Source organism: Balaenoptera ricei, chromosome 5 (assembly GCF_028023285.1).
Source record: "Balaenoptera ricei isolate mBalRic1 chromosome 5, mBalRic1.hap2, whole genome shotgun sequence".
NCBI lineage: Eukaryota > Metazoa > Chordata > Mammalia > Artiodactyla > Balaenopteridae > Balaenoptera > Balaenoptera ricei.
This window is the reverse complement of record NC_082643.1, coordinates 36,044,894-36,062,036: the sequence shown is the minus strand read 5'-3', so window position 1 is coordinate 36,062,036 and position 17,143 is coordinate 36,044,894. Positions and strand designations below refer to the sequence as shown.

At 36.5% G+C, this 17,143-nt stretch overlaps 1 protein-coding gene across 6 annotated transcripts in view; it reads right to left on the bottom strand.

Moving 5' to 3' along the window:
- ARFIP1 (ADP ribosylation factor interacting protein 1) overlaps positions 1–17,143 on the bottom strand; it is a 129,564-nt gene that overhangs the window by 100,258 nt on the left and 12,163 nt on the right. For 5 of the 6 annotated variants that reach the window (XR_009503258.1, XM_059922621.1, XM_059922625.1 and 2 more), the window contains exon 2: positions 10,759–10,838. The exons of the other annotated variant lie outside the window; for it this stretch is intronic. Coding sequence is in view for 4 of the 5 variants with exons in the window: in XM_059922621.1 (XP_059778604.1) it covers positions 10,759–10,836 (78 nt within the window). In the remaining variant the exon portion in view is untranslated. The remainder of the gene's footprint in view (positions 1–10,758; positions 10,839–17,143) is intronic. 6 annotated transcript variants of the gene reach the window in all.

The following is a 17,143-nucleotide window of genomic DNA, read 5'->3' as shown; positions in this document are numbered from 1 at the left end:
TTTTATCATATGCAAAATTTACTTCAATAAACTGTCAATTTTTTTTAAGGGTGAATTCCATTCTACCATCTCTAAGGACAGAGGATCTGTTTTGCCTGAAAGCCCAAAATCCACCCCCAGGGAGACCATACCAGTCTGACGGGGGGAGGCATATGGCCCTGATCATGATCTTCCTTGCCCACCCACAAGGAAGAACGGACTTGCAGCTCTACAACCCAGTAGCAAATAAAGTTTGTCACCTTCCAAAATATGTGTTCATGACAAAAATAAATTAGGTCAATACCCTCTCACTATAAAAATTACTGCAGAATCCTAAGTGTCATTTACAGACATATATTCCCTGTTTGATCCAGAGTCTGAAAATTCACAAGCACTCGCCTCTAAGAGAATATCTAAAAAATGGCAGAGCATTAAAAAAATCCCTCTGTTCCTCAGATCCAGTGTCCCTCATCCTAGATCTTTTAAGGCAATGACTGGTTTGCCAAGTCAGACTTTTAGCCAAATACTGTGTATATCTCATTCTCCCGGCTGCCCAGCCACAGTCCCCCCCACTGTTGGGGAACGCCTCCATATAAGGCTGGGGAAAGGCAGAGCCTGCTTCTTATTATATAAAAGCTCAAAACACCAGATAATCAAGCAAATATCTGGAGCCAGATTACTTGAGTTCAACCCCTGGCTCCTCCACATACTAGTTATGTAAACTTCCTAAACTTCCTAAAATTCTCTTTCCTCATCAGTAAAATAATAGTATTGTGCCTACCTTACGATGTTGTTGTGAGGATAAAATAAAATATAAAGTACTTAGAAAAGTATCTGGCATATAATAAGTGGTATATAGGTCACATTATAATTATTTGTTTCCCGAACTCTGGGGGCACTGCCATGTGACCTTGGCTCTGCCAAATCAAAGGCACTTGCCCCAGACCTGGAATCAGAAACTAGCGATAACAAGAAAGAGGAATGATGAGGAACTCACTCTGGGGCAGCCACAACTGTGGTGAGACCAAATGCCTTCAGCGGTGTCCACAGCACCAGGGGCAGCACCCAGTCACCAGAGCTAGTCACCAGAGTCCCGGCAGTGCGAGGTGCTAGGGCCAGTGCTAAGCAATGGCAGCGACAGTGCGCTCACTGAAATCGTGCTGAACCGTGATTTGCAGCATACGCCCAGATATGGAGCCGGCATTCTGGTTTTCCAACCTTCCAGTAAGCTACCTCAGATCCTCTTAGTAAATGTCTTTTCTATGTAAGTGAGCTGGAGTTGGTTTCATTTGCTTGCAACATAAGATCCTGACAGCTGACCTGCAAAAAGTGGATGAATGTGAAATGGTCTTATATTATCTTTATGAGTGCTTCTGCATACCAAGTGATAACTATGAAATGGTCTAGAAACTTTTGAGAATGTTAGTGAACAAGTTAGCTATGGAACTTGTTTGATAGCTTCATGATTCCCTAATCTAATGTGCCAATAACAACTAAAAAGCTGACCTTAATTAACTGCCTTCTACATGCCAGGCACTGTGCTAATAATAAGCACATTACAGGAAATATTTCATTTAACCCTCACAACTGCCCTGTTAGGTAGATAAGATTTTCCCAATTTTACAGATGAGAAAACTGAGGGCTAGGAAGGTTAAAGAATTTAAAGAATTTAAATAATGTATCCTCTTGCAAATGGAGCCCTACCAGAATAGTAAGCGCTAACAATGAGTACATATCAAGTGTCAGGCACTGTTCTATACGTTTTTCACATACTAACTGATTTAATTCTAATTATGCATGAACTCATTCAAACCCACCACAACTCACGAACCTAGATACCATTATTATTCCTGTTTTACAGGTAAGAGAATAGAAAGATTAAGAAATGTGCTTAATGACATGCAGCTAGCAAGTGATGAACTGGGATTCAAATCTGGCAGTCCGGCTTCAGAGACCTTATTTTTAACCTCGACATTATACTGCCTCCCTAAAGGTGACTGAAATACATCAATGGGCCATGCCAACCAATATATACGCCTTCAGATATTTATGAGTCAAACGTACTGCTTTCTTGATGTTGACAACTTGTACTGTTGTTTCTTCTGTTTCCATATCAACCTGCGCTACTCTAACTGTGCCACTTGTCTTAATCTGACCCTTCACTTCCAACAATTCAAGATTGAAGCAACAGCCTCCAGTTATATCATTATTGCTGCCTTTTGCTAATAACAGAGCCCTAGAGACAGCTGTGACCAGGAACTTCCTACTCCTAGCTGTGGGAGGTTGCAGAATTAAACTAGGACATCTGGGAATCAGGAGCTTCAGGATATGGACTACGCCTGCTGCTGCAAATGGCATCAGCTGCCAGAAAATATGCATGTTATTATTGATCCTGATAACTCCTTGGTTAGCAATTGGGGTCAATTTTAGTATCCATCCCCCCAGACAACATCTAGAGACATTTCTGGTTGTTATAGCCGGGGATGGTGTGCTACTGGCTTCTTGAAGGTACAGGCCAGGAATGTTGCTAGAGGTCCTACAATGCACAGGATAATCCCCCACAGTAAAAAATCATATAGCCAAATATGTCACAGAGTCAAGGCTGAAAAACTCTGTAAATAGCCTGATGCTATAAACTGCTTCTTATAATAGCAGGCCCAATGGGTCTTAATACTTACTCATTTTATCAAATTACCCAAGACATTTTTCACAGAAGTAGAACAAATAATCCTAAAATTTATATGGGATCACAAAAGAACCAGAATTGCCAAAGCAATCCCAAGGAAAAAGAACAACACTGAAGGCATAACCCTCCCAGACTTCAGACAATACTACAAAGCCACAGTAATCAAAACAGTGTGGTATTGGCACAAAAACAGACATATGGATCAATGAAACAGAATAGAGAGCCCAGAAACAAACCCATACACCTATAGTCAATTAAGCTTCAACAAAGGAGGCAAGAATGTACAGTGGAGAAAAGACAGTCTCTTCAGCAAATGGTACTGGGAAAGCTGGACAGCCTCATGTAAATCAATGAAGTTAGGACACACCCTCACACCATACACAAAAAAACTCAAAATGGCTTAAAGAGTTAAATATCAGACATGACACCATAAAATTAGAAGAGAACACAGGCAAAACATTCTCTGACGCAAGTTGTATCAATGTTTTCTTAGCTCAGTCTCCCAAGGCAATAGAAACGAAAGCAAAAATAAACGAGTGGGACCTAATCAAACTTATAAGCTTTTGCACAGCAAAGGAAACCATAAACAAAATGAAAAGACAACCTACGGACTGGGAGAAAATATCTGCAAATGATGTGACCAATAAGGGCTTAATTTCCAAATTATATAAACAGCTCAAACAACTCAATAACAAAAAAACAAAACAACCCAATCAAAAAATGGGGAGAAGACCTAAGTAGACATTTCTCCAAAGAAGATATACAGATGGCCAACAGGCACATGAAAAGATGCTCAACATCACTAATCATTAGAGAAATGCAAATCAAAACTACAAGGTACCACCTCACACCAGTCAGAATGGCCATCATCAAAAAAATCTACAAACAACAAATGCTGGAGAGCGTGTGGAGAAAAGGGAACTCTCCTGCACTGTTGGTGGGAATGTAAATTGATACAGTCACTTTGGAGAACAGTATGAAGGTTCCTTAAAAAACTAAAAATTGAGTTGCCATATGATCCAGCAACCCCACTCCTGGGTATATATCCAGAGAAAACTATAATCTGAAAAGATACATGCACCCCAGTGTTCACAGCAGCACTCTTTACAATAGCCAGGACATGGAAACAACCTAAATGTCCATCGACAGATGAATGGATAAAGAAGATGTGGTGTATATATACACAGTGGAATATTAGCCATAAAAAAGAATGAAATAATGCCATTTGCAGCAACATGGAGGACCTAGAGATTATCATACTGATGTAACTCAGAAAGAGAAACACAAATACCATAAGATATCACTTATATGTAGAATCTAAAATATGACACAAATGAACATATTTATGAAAAAGAAACAAACTCAGAGACATAGAAAACAAACTTATGGTTACCAAAGGGGAAAGGGGGTGGGGGAGGGATAAATTAGGAGTTTGGGATTGACAGATACAAACTACTATATATAAAATAAACAACAAGGTCCTCTGTATAGCACAGGGAACTATACATAATATCCTGTAATAAGTCATAATGGAGAAGAATATGAAAAAGAATATGTATCTATATGTATAACTGAATCACTCTGCTGTACACCAGAAACTAACACAACATTGTAAATCAACTATACTTCAATTAAAAAAAAAACTTACTTTAATGTCATAAATGTAACCCATTTCAAAGCAAGACCAACTGCACTGGGAGAGGAAAACTCCCCCATGCCCTCCTTTGGTGCACCGCTTAACACTATCCATCACTCCAGAGAACTTTCTCAACACCACAATAGCTATAACATGGCTCATAAAACTGCTGACAGTCTGACCCCTACCCACTTCTGCAGCCACTTCTCAGACCATATTCTTCCCTAACTTTCCCCATACTGGCCAACTAAATGTCTGCTCACTTCATGGTGCACAGTAGCTCTTCTCCCTGTAAATTCAACTCCTAGTCTATGGCCTTTTCTGTAGCTGCCCAAGACCAAAGCTAAAACAAAAAAGCTCACGTAATTTTTTCTGGCACTACTTATGTTTTTCAAATCCTGAAAATATACCTTGACATTAACATTATAAAAGGCTTTACATTTGACAATCAGCATCTATGGGTGAACACTTCATGGAAAATAAAAGATTCAACATTAACAAAAATTCACCCAAAGACTAAAAATCTACCTTAATAATGCAAGAGAAGGATACTGGAAATAACTTTCTTGATTTATTACAATATATTACATTATGAATGGTAAAACCTAATTTCTAAAATGCTTATTAGAAAAAGATAGAAACTTTCTAGAAAGGATGTAAAAGAACTTGTCTTAGCCTTAATCAGACTTCTGGAACAATACAAGGCATCACATCTTCTAAAACACACATATTTAACATTGTTCTTTAATCCAATTTACCACTGAGCTGGTAAAAATAAAGTGGTATAATAATAAGCTTAAAGTTTTTCCAATTGTTTCTTACATCTACCATTTTTTTAAAAAAGTTATTTGAAAATTCATTAAAAAGCACTATGAAATATTTCTAATGCTCAGTAGGTATTTTGTTCTGCTATCAAGTAGTTCTTCTAATTTAAAGGACTGAATTCTTAATTTCAGTCAAATCTAGACAAAAGAGCAGTGAATGAAGTAAACAGTGTGGAAAAAAAAAAAGAAAAGAAGGGAAGCTACAAATATTCAACTCTAATTGTTCTAGTTATGGTTTCAGACAATGAAGGTCGCAGTGCTTAGTGAACTAATTATGTATGTCAACAGAGACCATATTTTGTTCTAAAACCAAAAAGCACAAATGCCTTCTGTGTCAGATGAAATTATTTAGATTTTTGTTTGCCTACAAAAAAAGAAAGCAATTCTATTAAACTCATAATTCAGTCTTTGAAATTTCCCTCTGTATTAGTAAAAACATGACCTTTAAAAACTGGTCAATGTATTTATAGCAAAGTTAATTTAACATGGTTCAAAAGTATTAGGTGAATAAGCCTACCCATGAGGTCTCAAGATAACTAACCAAGGTGTCAGAAGACACAGATTTAAGGACCAGTTCTGCCACTTTTTTATAAGTTTACAGAAGTCACTGTACTTCCCTAAGTTTCAATTTCCTCATTTATAAAATGAGATTCTTAACTTCACCTATATATCATACAGCTATTATAAGAATCAAATATGAAATTGCTTGGCAAACTGAAAACGTTATAAAGATGTTATAATTATAGCACACTGATTTCGGCTAAGGACAAATATTGGAGTAGTCCCATCAACACTAGCATTTACCAGCATAGCTACTCCTCCTAACTGTCACTATGGGTACCCTAAATACATTTCTCTAAAACAGACCAATATCAAGACAGAGCTGAAATATGGTTACAAATGTTTTCGTCTTTGGCCAAGTTCTTTTTTTTTTCTTTCTTGGCAATTTCATGGTTTTAAAAGGAAGATGATCCTACATAAGGATGGATAAAGCAATGTGGTCAAGTCCAAATAATTACTGAATCTGGATGATTAATATATGGTAATTCATTTACTACTTCACCTTTATTTCATACGTTGCTAATTTTTCTTAACAGATGTTTTAATCTACTAGTATCAACACCTATTTGTCTTATATTTTCAACCACTTGCTACTCGAATACTGCATTTCAGGTCTCCCAAGTTTCTCACCTTCTGCCTGTCATTCTCATTTCTGGGTCAAGCCAATCTTAGCCGCTAGCTACCACTTGAACCGCATTTCTTCCCACTCTTCCCTCACTGACCCTCAGTTCCAGCCAGAGTTCTCACTGCTATTCCTCAAGCATACCAATCTTATTTTTGCCCTTGCCTTTGCTCTCTCTGGAAGGTTCTTACTCCCAGATTTTCACATGACCCTTCCTCATTTCATTTAGGTTTCTGCTCAAACAGAAAGGGCCTTCCCTGACCAACTGATGTAAATTAGCACACTTCATCACTCTTTAGCCCCTTATCCTGCTTTACAGCAGTAAAGACTACTTTACATTATAAAATAATTTATGTATATGCTATGTATATATTTAACATGTCTGTCTCCCCCCTCAATATGTTTACAACATAAAAGCCAACTCCTCCTGACACTCACAATCCTTCCAAGACCTGAACTATGTTCTTCCCACTTATTATGCTTCTTCAGATACCCTATTAAATCAAACTTAATTACTCACACTTCCCCATACACGTCTCTCAATTTCCTTTCTCTACGACTCAGCCGAAGCTGTGACCATCATCATTCACACACTCAAATTCTACCCACACTGTAAGAAACAGTTTAAACACCACCTTTACTGATATTCCTGGCTGATACTCCTCTGAACTGCCACAATTCTTCATCTGTACCGCTCTAAAGGCATTATTATTCTATATTTTATTTATTTTAAAATTTCCTCTAATAATCAACATGCAGCTTGAGTGCAGGATCTAAATGAATTCACTTTTAGACCTCTGGGTTACTTACATAAAAGAGGAATGGAAATATTTGTATATTTTTTCTTGGATATTAGAAGTAAGTATATGTATTAGTGTTACTGTATCAAAGGGCAGACAGAAAAGGAGAATTCATGCAATAATCCTAAGATACACTAATAAATACCTAACACAAGTACTTTGCTTTCTTTCCTTTTTTATTGTTGTTAAAAATACACTTGTTTTCCCAACTTCCTTGCTTCCATCTTTACATAATTTTTTCCTATTAAGTTTCTTACATTTACTCATCTTTCCCACTTTTCTTTGGGTTCAAATCATAGCTCTTTTCCTCATTAGCCATGTTAACCCTTCCAGGTCTCTGTTGCCTAATCTATAAAATGAGGGAGAGAACCTCAACTGCAAATGGGTTATTATAGCATTAAATGAGATAATATATCTCATAAAACCCAGTATAGTGCCTGGCACCTAACAGGCTCTCAGTGAATGGTGCCTATTTGGCTATTATTTCTTCTACAGATATAGAAGCTGCAGTTTTTAAACACATTTCAGGGTATAAAGTTTGAATATTAAAAATACAAAAACAAAATCCACCTTTTTCTGCTCTAATCAAGACTGGAATAGAGTACAAACCAAGCCAAGCTCACGTTTTCTTCTTTTTTAATTCAAAAAGAAAAAAAAAACCAAACAACTTATGTCATAAAAAAAAATGAGAGGAAGAAAGTGTTTTTATGGTCACTGATAGGATAGATATCTTCATGAAAACATCATTTGATTCAGAGGAAATCACCTGGATTCTGCAATTAACTAGCTGAGTGATCCTGCACAAAGGCAATTCACCTGACAGAACCTAAAATGAACCTTAAGTCCTTTATTGTTCAGGGTTGATACTGTTTTTGGCTCAGTTCAAAATGCTGGAGTTTTTGTTGTTGTTGTTTTGTTTTGCTCTTAAAGAAATGAAAACTATCATCCAGGTCATCATATTCTACTCCTAAGAAACCAGTATCCATATATCGTTTATACTAGTGGAGTGAGGATTAATTCATTCATCAAACTCACCATCAGTGATGTGCCAACCTCTGCTAGGATTAGCTTGAATTACTGAAAAGTCCAACGTATAGAACATTTAATTAAGAGTTAATGGCCATAATACATATAGAGTTATAATAGATTAAAAGAAGGGACTTCCCTGTGGCGCAGTGGCTAAGAATCCACCTGTCAATGTATGGGACACAGGTTCGATCCCTGGTCCGGGAAGATCCCACATGCTGCGGAGCAACTAAGCCCACACGCCACAACTACTGAGCCTGCGCTCTAGAGCCTGTGAGCCACAACTACTGAGCCCGTGTGCCACAACTACTGAAGCCCGTGCGCCTAGAGCCCGTGCTCCGCAACGAGAGAAGCCACCGCAAATGAGAGAAGTCCACGCACCACAACAAAGAGTAGTCCCCGCTAGCGGCAACTAGAGAAAGCCTGCACGCAGCAATGAAGACCCAACGCAGACAAAAAATTTAAAAATATAAATATATATACACATATATTAAAAGAAGAATTCTTATAAGCAAATCTGACCCCCAAAATGTTTTCATCAAGGATATTGAAAAAAGAAGATTTAAGTTAGTAGAATACTAATATTGATAAATGGGGAATTTTAAAGTTACAGAATATTCCTAAATACTACTTTGGTTAATTGTAAACTCATACAATGCTTTTAAATTTGGGTATAAATTCAGATTATACTCACACACCTGGCCTTTTTTTTTTTTTTTAATTACAATATTCCCTGTGGATGCTGCACATTTGGGCATGGTTAAAAACACAGGGAATGCCTAATATGAATTTTAATGTTAATTTACAGACAAATTTGAAAAATTATTTGGCAGTGGATTCCTTCAGATCATTGTCATCCAGCCTTAACTCTCCTGAGCAGATGTCTAGTTTAGCATCTACTGGTGTGACATTCACATAAAAGAAACGCACAGTGGTAAACCACAAAGGGAATACTTTCTTTTATTATGATGAGTCCCATCACTGACAGGGCTACCAATCCTTCCTGTAGTTCACAAGCATTAAACTTCCTCTGACGATCTCTCAACAGTATAGATTCAGAGATCTGATTGTAAAAAATCAAATCCATGAGTTAGGACAAATACAGTATACATAATTCCCTAGGTTCTCAGAACTAAATATAACTACAGCACTGCTTTGACAAATAGTAAACAGCCAAACTATTTTATTTTTTAAAAATTAATTAATTAATTAATTTATTTTTGGCTGTGTTGGGTCTTTGTTGCTGTGCACGGGCTTTCTCTAGTTGCGGTGAGCGGGGGCTACTCTTTGTTGCGGTGTGCGGGCTTCTCATTGCAGTGGCTTCTCTTGTTGCGGAGCACGGGCTCTAGGCACGCGGGCTTCAGTGGTTGTGGCATGCGGGCTCAGTAGTTGCAGCTCGCGGGCTCTAGAGCGCAGGCTCAGTAGTTGTGGCGCACGGGCTTAGTTGCTCTGTGGTATGTGGGATCTTCCCGGACCAGGGATCAAACCCGTGTCCCCTGCATTGGCAGGCGGATTCTTAACCACTGCACCACCAGGGAAGTCCCAGCCAAACTATTTTAAATCACGAAGAATCCTGAATCCCTCACAGATAATACATATTTTGCCAACCAGAACTCATCTTTGACTTTTGGGCAAAAAATAAATTATCCAGCTCTAAACCCTACATTAAAGTCTGTCACACAGACTCAGCATCTTGGCGTGATGATGAAACACTGTGGCTAGCACTGTGCCACATACACAGATGGCAAACTGGTTCAGAAACACTGCTACTGGAGCTGGAAGAACCCATGTTGTGTTCCAGCCTTGCCGGTTACTCTAACTCAGGCACTACCTCTGTGCAAGTTAAATATGATCAACAAATAAATGGGGGAGATAATGGTTGTTCTACTTGCCTAACTGAATTGTATCAAATCAGTCGAAGGATCAAAGGTGGGACAATATGAAAGTGTTACCCTGTAAATCTTTAAGCACTATAAATTTGAGAGATGTTCCTAGGATTAGGTGTTCAAAAAAGCATCTGATGACTTGAATTCAATATAAAATTAATTTCTTAACAGCTTTCTACTCTAATGAGCTAGAACAGTGGTTCTTAGGTGGTATATATTAGAATCACCTGTAGAACTTTCAAAAAGAAAACACACACACACGCACAGCCCGTTGTCTATCACTACAGACTCAGACTTAGTGAGTCTGAAGTAAAGTCCAGAACTCAGTATTTTTTTTAAACACTACATTTGGATTCTGATGCATAATTAACTAGAGAGAGAATATGGGAGTAGATGAGTGCAAATGTGAACCAATTACTACTGTTATTTCCACAGAAACTTCATTTCATATTTAAATTTAAAACTATAGTTCAACCAGACTTTTATGTTGATTTTTTTTATGTTGATTTTTATGGGACAGGTATACTCTAAAATTTCATATGCCCAAAGGCAAATGTTAACTTACTTCCAATTATGAAGAAATAGCTCTCTCTCCTCCCACCCCTTTCCTGTGTCTATGTGTATAGAAGAGTTTATTTAGAATGGCACATGTTTAGACAAACTAAGTCAATTTGGACAGTCTAAATTTGATTGATATGGGTTGACTTTAAAAAAACAATATAAATACCACCCATTCACCTCAGAATTAGACTTGACTTCTTCTGTGGCTGGTTTAGATGTACCAAGAGTTGTAGTATCATTGCTGCAGTCAGACATACCTAAAAGTAAAATGTGTTAAGCACATATTAAATAATTTAGTTCAAAGAGCTATATCACCTTACCAATATTCTTACAAATATTCCACAACATAAATCATTTATTTACAGTCAGAATTTGTTTTGCAAAACTATCTATAACCACATGAGTATCTATTGATTATAACAGATAAACGAGTCTAAAAACAGACAAAAATTCAGGAAAAGTTTTTATGCAAAATGTAAAAACACATACCTCAGTGACTAAAAAATAATTTCATAAAATCATTTTAGATATGAAACAAGTTAAAAGATCAGAGTGTCAACTTGATTTGCTAGATGAAAAAACTGAGATCAAAAATGTCAAAATATCCAAAGATAAAGCCAAAATATTAATTATTCATGGTCTATATAAAATCAAAGTTTCAGACCAGAACTCAGACATCTTCCAACTCTCTGACCAGTGCTCTTTAGTACCGATAACAGATGTGACTGCTCATTGTCAAAGTCAAACACTATACTCAGATTTCATTCAATAAAACTTTAATGTGCTATTTCTGCTTCTAACTTATTCAACAACATTTAGAGAATGCTAACTACATATGAAGAATTCTGCTAGGCACTAAGGAGAAAGAAAAGTAAAATCTAATTCAGGTTATAAGAGCATAATGCTCTCCATATCTGCAGGTTCAAACGAAGATCAAAAATATTTGAAAAATAAATTCCAGAAAGTTCCAAAAAGCAAAACTTGAATTTGCCATGCACCAGTAACTATTTATACAACACTTACATTATATTATATATTATAAGTAATGTACAGAGGATTTAAAGTATATGGGAGGATGTGCATAGGTTATATGCAAATACTATACCATTTTATATAAGGGACTTGAGCATCTGCAGATTTTGTTATCTGTGGGTGTACTAGAACCCATACCCCATATATAGCGAGGGCGACTGTACTCTGAATCTAATCAAGGAGACAGATAAATAAGTACAAAACACCATATTAGGTACTATAATGTACAGAAGCAAAGTTTTACTCATGAAATACAATGGAGGGAACAACTTTATTGTTCACAAATCAAATCCAATACCACATTAAGAAAATAATACAACATGAACAAGTGGGATTTATTCCAGGAATACAAGGCTGTTCAATTAAGAAAGCTATTAATATATAATATATTCATAAATCTAAGGGGAAAAAAACATGGTTTTCTATGTAGATGTTGAGAAATCTATTGACAGAATTCAATACCCACTCATAATTCAATAATCAAGGAAAAAGGAATTAAGGGAGATGTCTTCAACATGATACACGCTTTAATCCTACAACCATTATTTTATTTAATAAAGAAATAACAGAGGCATTTCCACTATGAACAGGAACAATGCAAAGGAACCCACCATTTCTGCTACTATTCAACACTGAACTAGAGGTATTAGCCAATCCAAGTAGATAAACCAATTAGAAGAATAATAGGTGAAGAAGTAAAACTATTTCTTTTTGCAGATGATATGATAGTACACCTGAAAAACTCCAAAGACTCAATGGTAAAACTAACTAAAAATTAAAAGAATTCAGTGAAAAAGTAGGATAAAAAATTAACATACAAAAGAAGTTTGGGATTAACATATACACTCTACTATACACAAAATAGATAACCAACAAGGACCCACTGTATAGCACAGGTAACTATACTCAATATTTTCTAATAACCTATAAGGGAAAAGAATCTGAAAAACAATATATATGTATTATATATATATATATATATATATATATGTATATGAATCACTTTGCTGTACACCTGAAACTAACAGAACATTGTAAATCAACTATATTTCAATTAAAAAAAACAACAATTTTTGAACTGTTATTGAAAAACAATAATCAGTGGACATAAAGGCAGAGAAAAATCCTGTTTACAATTACAACAAAGAAGATTAAATACTTAGGAATAAATTAAACAATGTATAAAACCTATATGAGAAAAATGTTTAAACACAACTGAGAGACACTAGAGACTGAGCAAATGAAAAGACATCCTGTTCTCGGCTATGATGACATTATAAAGAAGTCATTTCTCCCTTAGTTAGTTTACAAATTCAGTGCAATAGAGAAAAATATAACAAGCTAAATTATACAGTTAGATAAGTTATATTAAAGTTGATATGGAAAAATCAAACATGCAAGAGTAGTCAGGAAAACACTGAAAAAGGAAACTCACAAGGGGACTAACTTTGTCAGATGTTAAAACATACCATAAAGTATCTATACTTAAAGCACTATGGTACTAGCACATGAATAAACAGAGAGACCAGAATAAAAAGTCGAAAGTTAGACCAAATATATACAAAAATTTAATATATAACAAAGGTGACATCTCAAATTACTTAATTAAAGATGGGCTTCTCAATAAATGATGCCAGGAAAACTAGGTAGCCATTTGGAAAAATACAAAATTAGACCACCACACACAAGAATAAACTCCAAATGGATTAGGAATCTAGATGTAAAAAATGAAACCACAGATGAACTGTTAAAAGAAAACATAAATGAATTGTTCTTTAAACTTTCTAATTCTAAGAATCTAGAGATAATTTTAAAAATTGATTAATTTGACTAAATAAAGATGTTTTAAAAATTGTATAACATAAGCACTATAAACAAAGAAAAAAGACAACTGAAAAACTAGGATAAAATATTTACAACAGGGGCTTCCCTGGTGGCACAGTGGTTAAGAATCCACCTGCCAATGCAGGGGATGCGGGTTCGAGCCCTGGTCCGGGAAGATCCCACATGCACAGAGCAACTAATCCATGTGCCACAACTACTGAGCCTGCGCTCTAGAGCCCGTGAGCCACAACTACGGAAGCCCATGCTCTGCAACAAGAGAAGCCACCGCAACGAGAAGCCCACGCACCACAATGAAGAGTAGCCCCCGCTCACCGCAACTAGAAAAAGCTGGCACGCAGCAATGAAGACCCAATGCAGCCAAAAAAAAAAAAAAAAAAATTTACAACATATGCCACAATAGGTTAATATCCTTAATATATAAAGAAGTCTTAAAAACAAAGGGGAAAAAACCAAAACCAGATAGAAAGCAGGAAAAAGACATGAACAGACGATTCACAAAAAAAGATTAAAATGGCCTCCAAAATATAAAAAATGATCAAATTCACTCATAATTAGAGAAATGCAAGTTAAAACAACACTGAGATACCATTTCTCATCTATTAGACTAGCAAAAATTTTTTAAATGTAACAAAACATTCTGTTACTGGGGATGTAAGGAAACAGGCACTCATATACATTGCTGATAGGAACACAGATTTGTACATCCATTCTGGAAGGAACTTTGGTAATGCCTAACAAAATCACACATGTACTTACCTTTGAACCCAGCAATCCCATGTTTAGGAATCCATCCCAGGAATACATCTCCAATAATACAAAAATACTTACACATTGCAGCATTCTTCATAACTGTAAAATATTGGGAAGAGCCTAAATGTCTTTACATAGGAAAGTGACTGAATAAACTATGACACATCCAGACAATGAAGTACTGTGCAACTGTTGAAAAAAATGAAGATCTCTATGATATACTGTAATTTCCAGGACGTAGTGATAAGCGAAAAATGCAAAGTCCAAAAATACCTATAGGTATGCTGTCTCCATGTAAGAACAAAGAGGATACATGAAAATACATGTTTCTGCTCATTGGAACAAAAGAAGTACAAGAAGAATAAACCAGAAACTAGAGATAGGTTACCTACAGGGAGAGGTGGGAAAAGAGTGGGAAAAAAAGTAGGAAATGGGAACAAAGTAGCAGGAATAAGGAAGGAGTGACACTTCTCTGAATATATAGTTTTAAATAATTCTGACTCTTAGAACCATAGAAATTTTCACATACCCTTCATTAAAAAAAAAAACAAAACCAACCAGGATTTGAGAGGAATTCAAACAGTAAAAAATCACTAACACATGAAACCAACTGTATGAGAAATGAATAACCCAGGAAAGGGAAGGGGGAAAGGAGAAGGTGGGGCAAAGGGAGATGGGGGAGGAGAGAGAGAAGAAGGGGAGGGGGAGTAGAGGGGAAGGGGAGGGAAAGGAAGAGCAGGAGAAAAGAGTGTCTTGACAGGACACCATGAGGCTAAAGACAAAAAGAATTATACACAAATTCTGTTAATATAGTTAGTAAAAGTATTTCTCACAGGGGTATAGGTTAATAATTCTTAAATTACTTTATGTGTGTAACAGAACAGAACAAATATGTAAATAGAATGTAGATACTGAGAACTTGGTTTCTCACTGCTAGAGAAAAAAGTAATAAAGAAAGGAGAAATGCTAAATAAACCCTGTGGTACTGGACTGGAATCAAGAGTTATCAGTATAAACACAGGGTTTTTAATACATGTGTGTCTGTATTCGTGTATATATATTTGTTATACACACACACATATGCATGTATGTATAGGTTTCCTAGCTTTGTCCACTGAGAGGGCCTAGAAGCAGTGATACCCAGTAACAATGAGTACACTTGGTGCTCAAATCTTGGTCTCTAAACACCATTCTCCAATAAAAGGAACCACAACTCTTAAGGAAAAGTGGTTGATTCTAATACTGGGGCAAGGAAAATACAAGTGGAGCCTGGGGCATTTTTCTGGTGTCAGAAAATAAGAAAAAATTCAAAAAAGGACAGGGGCTTGTCGAAAGAAAAAAGGACCCAACCTGAAGGCCCCTAATGGCCAATCCTGAGACATCTTGAGCAACAAAATAAATAATGATAGTACTGAATTGAAACTCCTAGAATAAAACAAATATTAATGAATCCATACTGATAGAAATAAATAATCAAATAAATAGGTAAATGGGGGTAAAGTGACAATTCATCACAACAGAATCTCAATTAATAAACACAGAAAAGAAAGAGAAAACCAGAACTCTCCACCAGGCAAACATCACAGTAATAAGTGTTGCAGAAAGATTCACTGATGGATGCTAAAATTAGAGAGCAAAAGTTTGACGAGAAACAGCGTTTACATAATCTCCAATATCTCCCACAAGGTACTTAACTGAAAAAAGAAAGACAGTTAAGTGGAGAAACTCACAGTTCACAGTGAAGAAACTCAGCAGATCTAACTTAACCAAGGGATTAAGTAATCACTAGTAGTAAGACATATCAAGAGCATAATCCCTGATACATTGCACTGAAAAGGACAACGTTATTTTTTGTGGTATTCTTCCCCCAAATGCATTAACTCAGTCCAATCATGAGAAAACATTGGACAAACCCAAACTGAGGAACATTCTACAAAATAACTGACCAGTTCTCTTCAAAGTGTCATGGTCATGAAGACCAGGAAAGTGTGAGAAACGTACAGATTGAAAGAGACTATGGAGAAATAACCAAACTCAATATGGGTTCCTAGACAGGATCCTGCAGCAGAAAAAGGATAGTTAGTTGAAAATTTGGTGAAATTCCAATAGGGTCTGTAGTTCAGTTAATAATATTATACCAATGTTAATTTCCTATTCTTTTTTTTTAATATAAATTTATTTATTTTTTTTACTTTTGGCTGTGTTGGGTCTTTGCTGGTGCACACAGGCTTTCTCTAGCTGCAGTGAGCAGGGGCTACTCTTCATTGTGGTGGCCTCTCTTGTGCAGCATGGGCTTCAGGTGCGCGGGCTTTAGTAGTTGTGGCGCGCAGGCTCAGTAGTTGTGGCGCACGGGCTTCACTGCTCTGTATGTGGGACCTTCCCAGACCAGGGCTCGAACCCGTGTCCCCTGCGTTGGCAGGCGGATTCTTAACCACTGTGCCACCAGGGAAGCCCCTAATTTCTTATTCTTGATAATTATATCATGGTTATGTAAGACGTTAGCATTATGGGAAGTAGGGTAAGGAATATAAAGCAACTCTCTGTACCATTTCTGCAAGTCTAAAATTAGATCAAAATAAAAGTTTTAAAGAACAGTAAGGAATGCTGAGCAAAGGTAGAGGAATTACCCTTAGATAGAAGGAAGAAATCTCTTCCTTAGATAGAAGGAAGAGTGAAAGAAGGAAGGAACCCATGGAAATAGTGAGGAATGGAATGGAAAACAGAAGAAAGTTAAGGCAGTTCATTTTTGCTGTCTTCTACTTTCTTGTGAAATAGGAGTTATCATCTGCTCCCCTGTATTCATCAGTAGCACCAATTAGCAAAATATATCATTATCATCCAGCTCAAGAAAAGACCAAATGATAGCTTTAGAATGGGGCTGGTCACCAGGAAGACCAAGCCATGATTAGAAGTTTGGAACTTTCAGAGGTGAAAG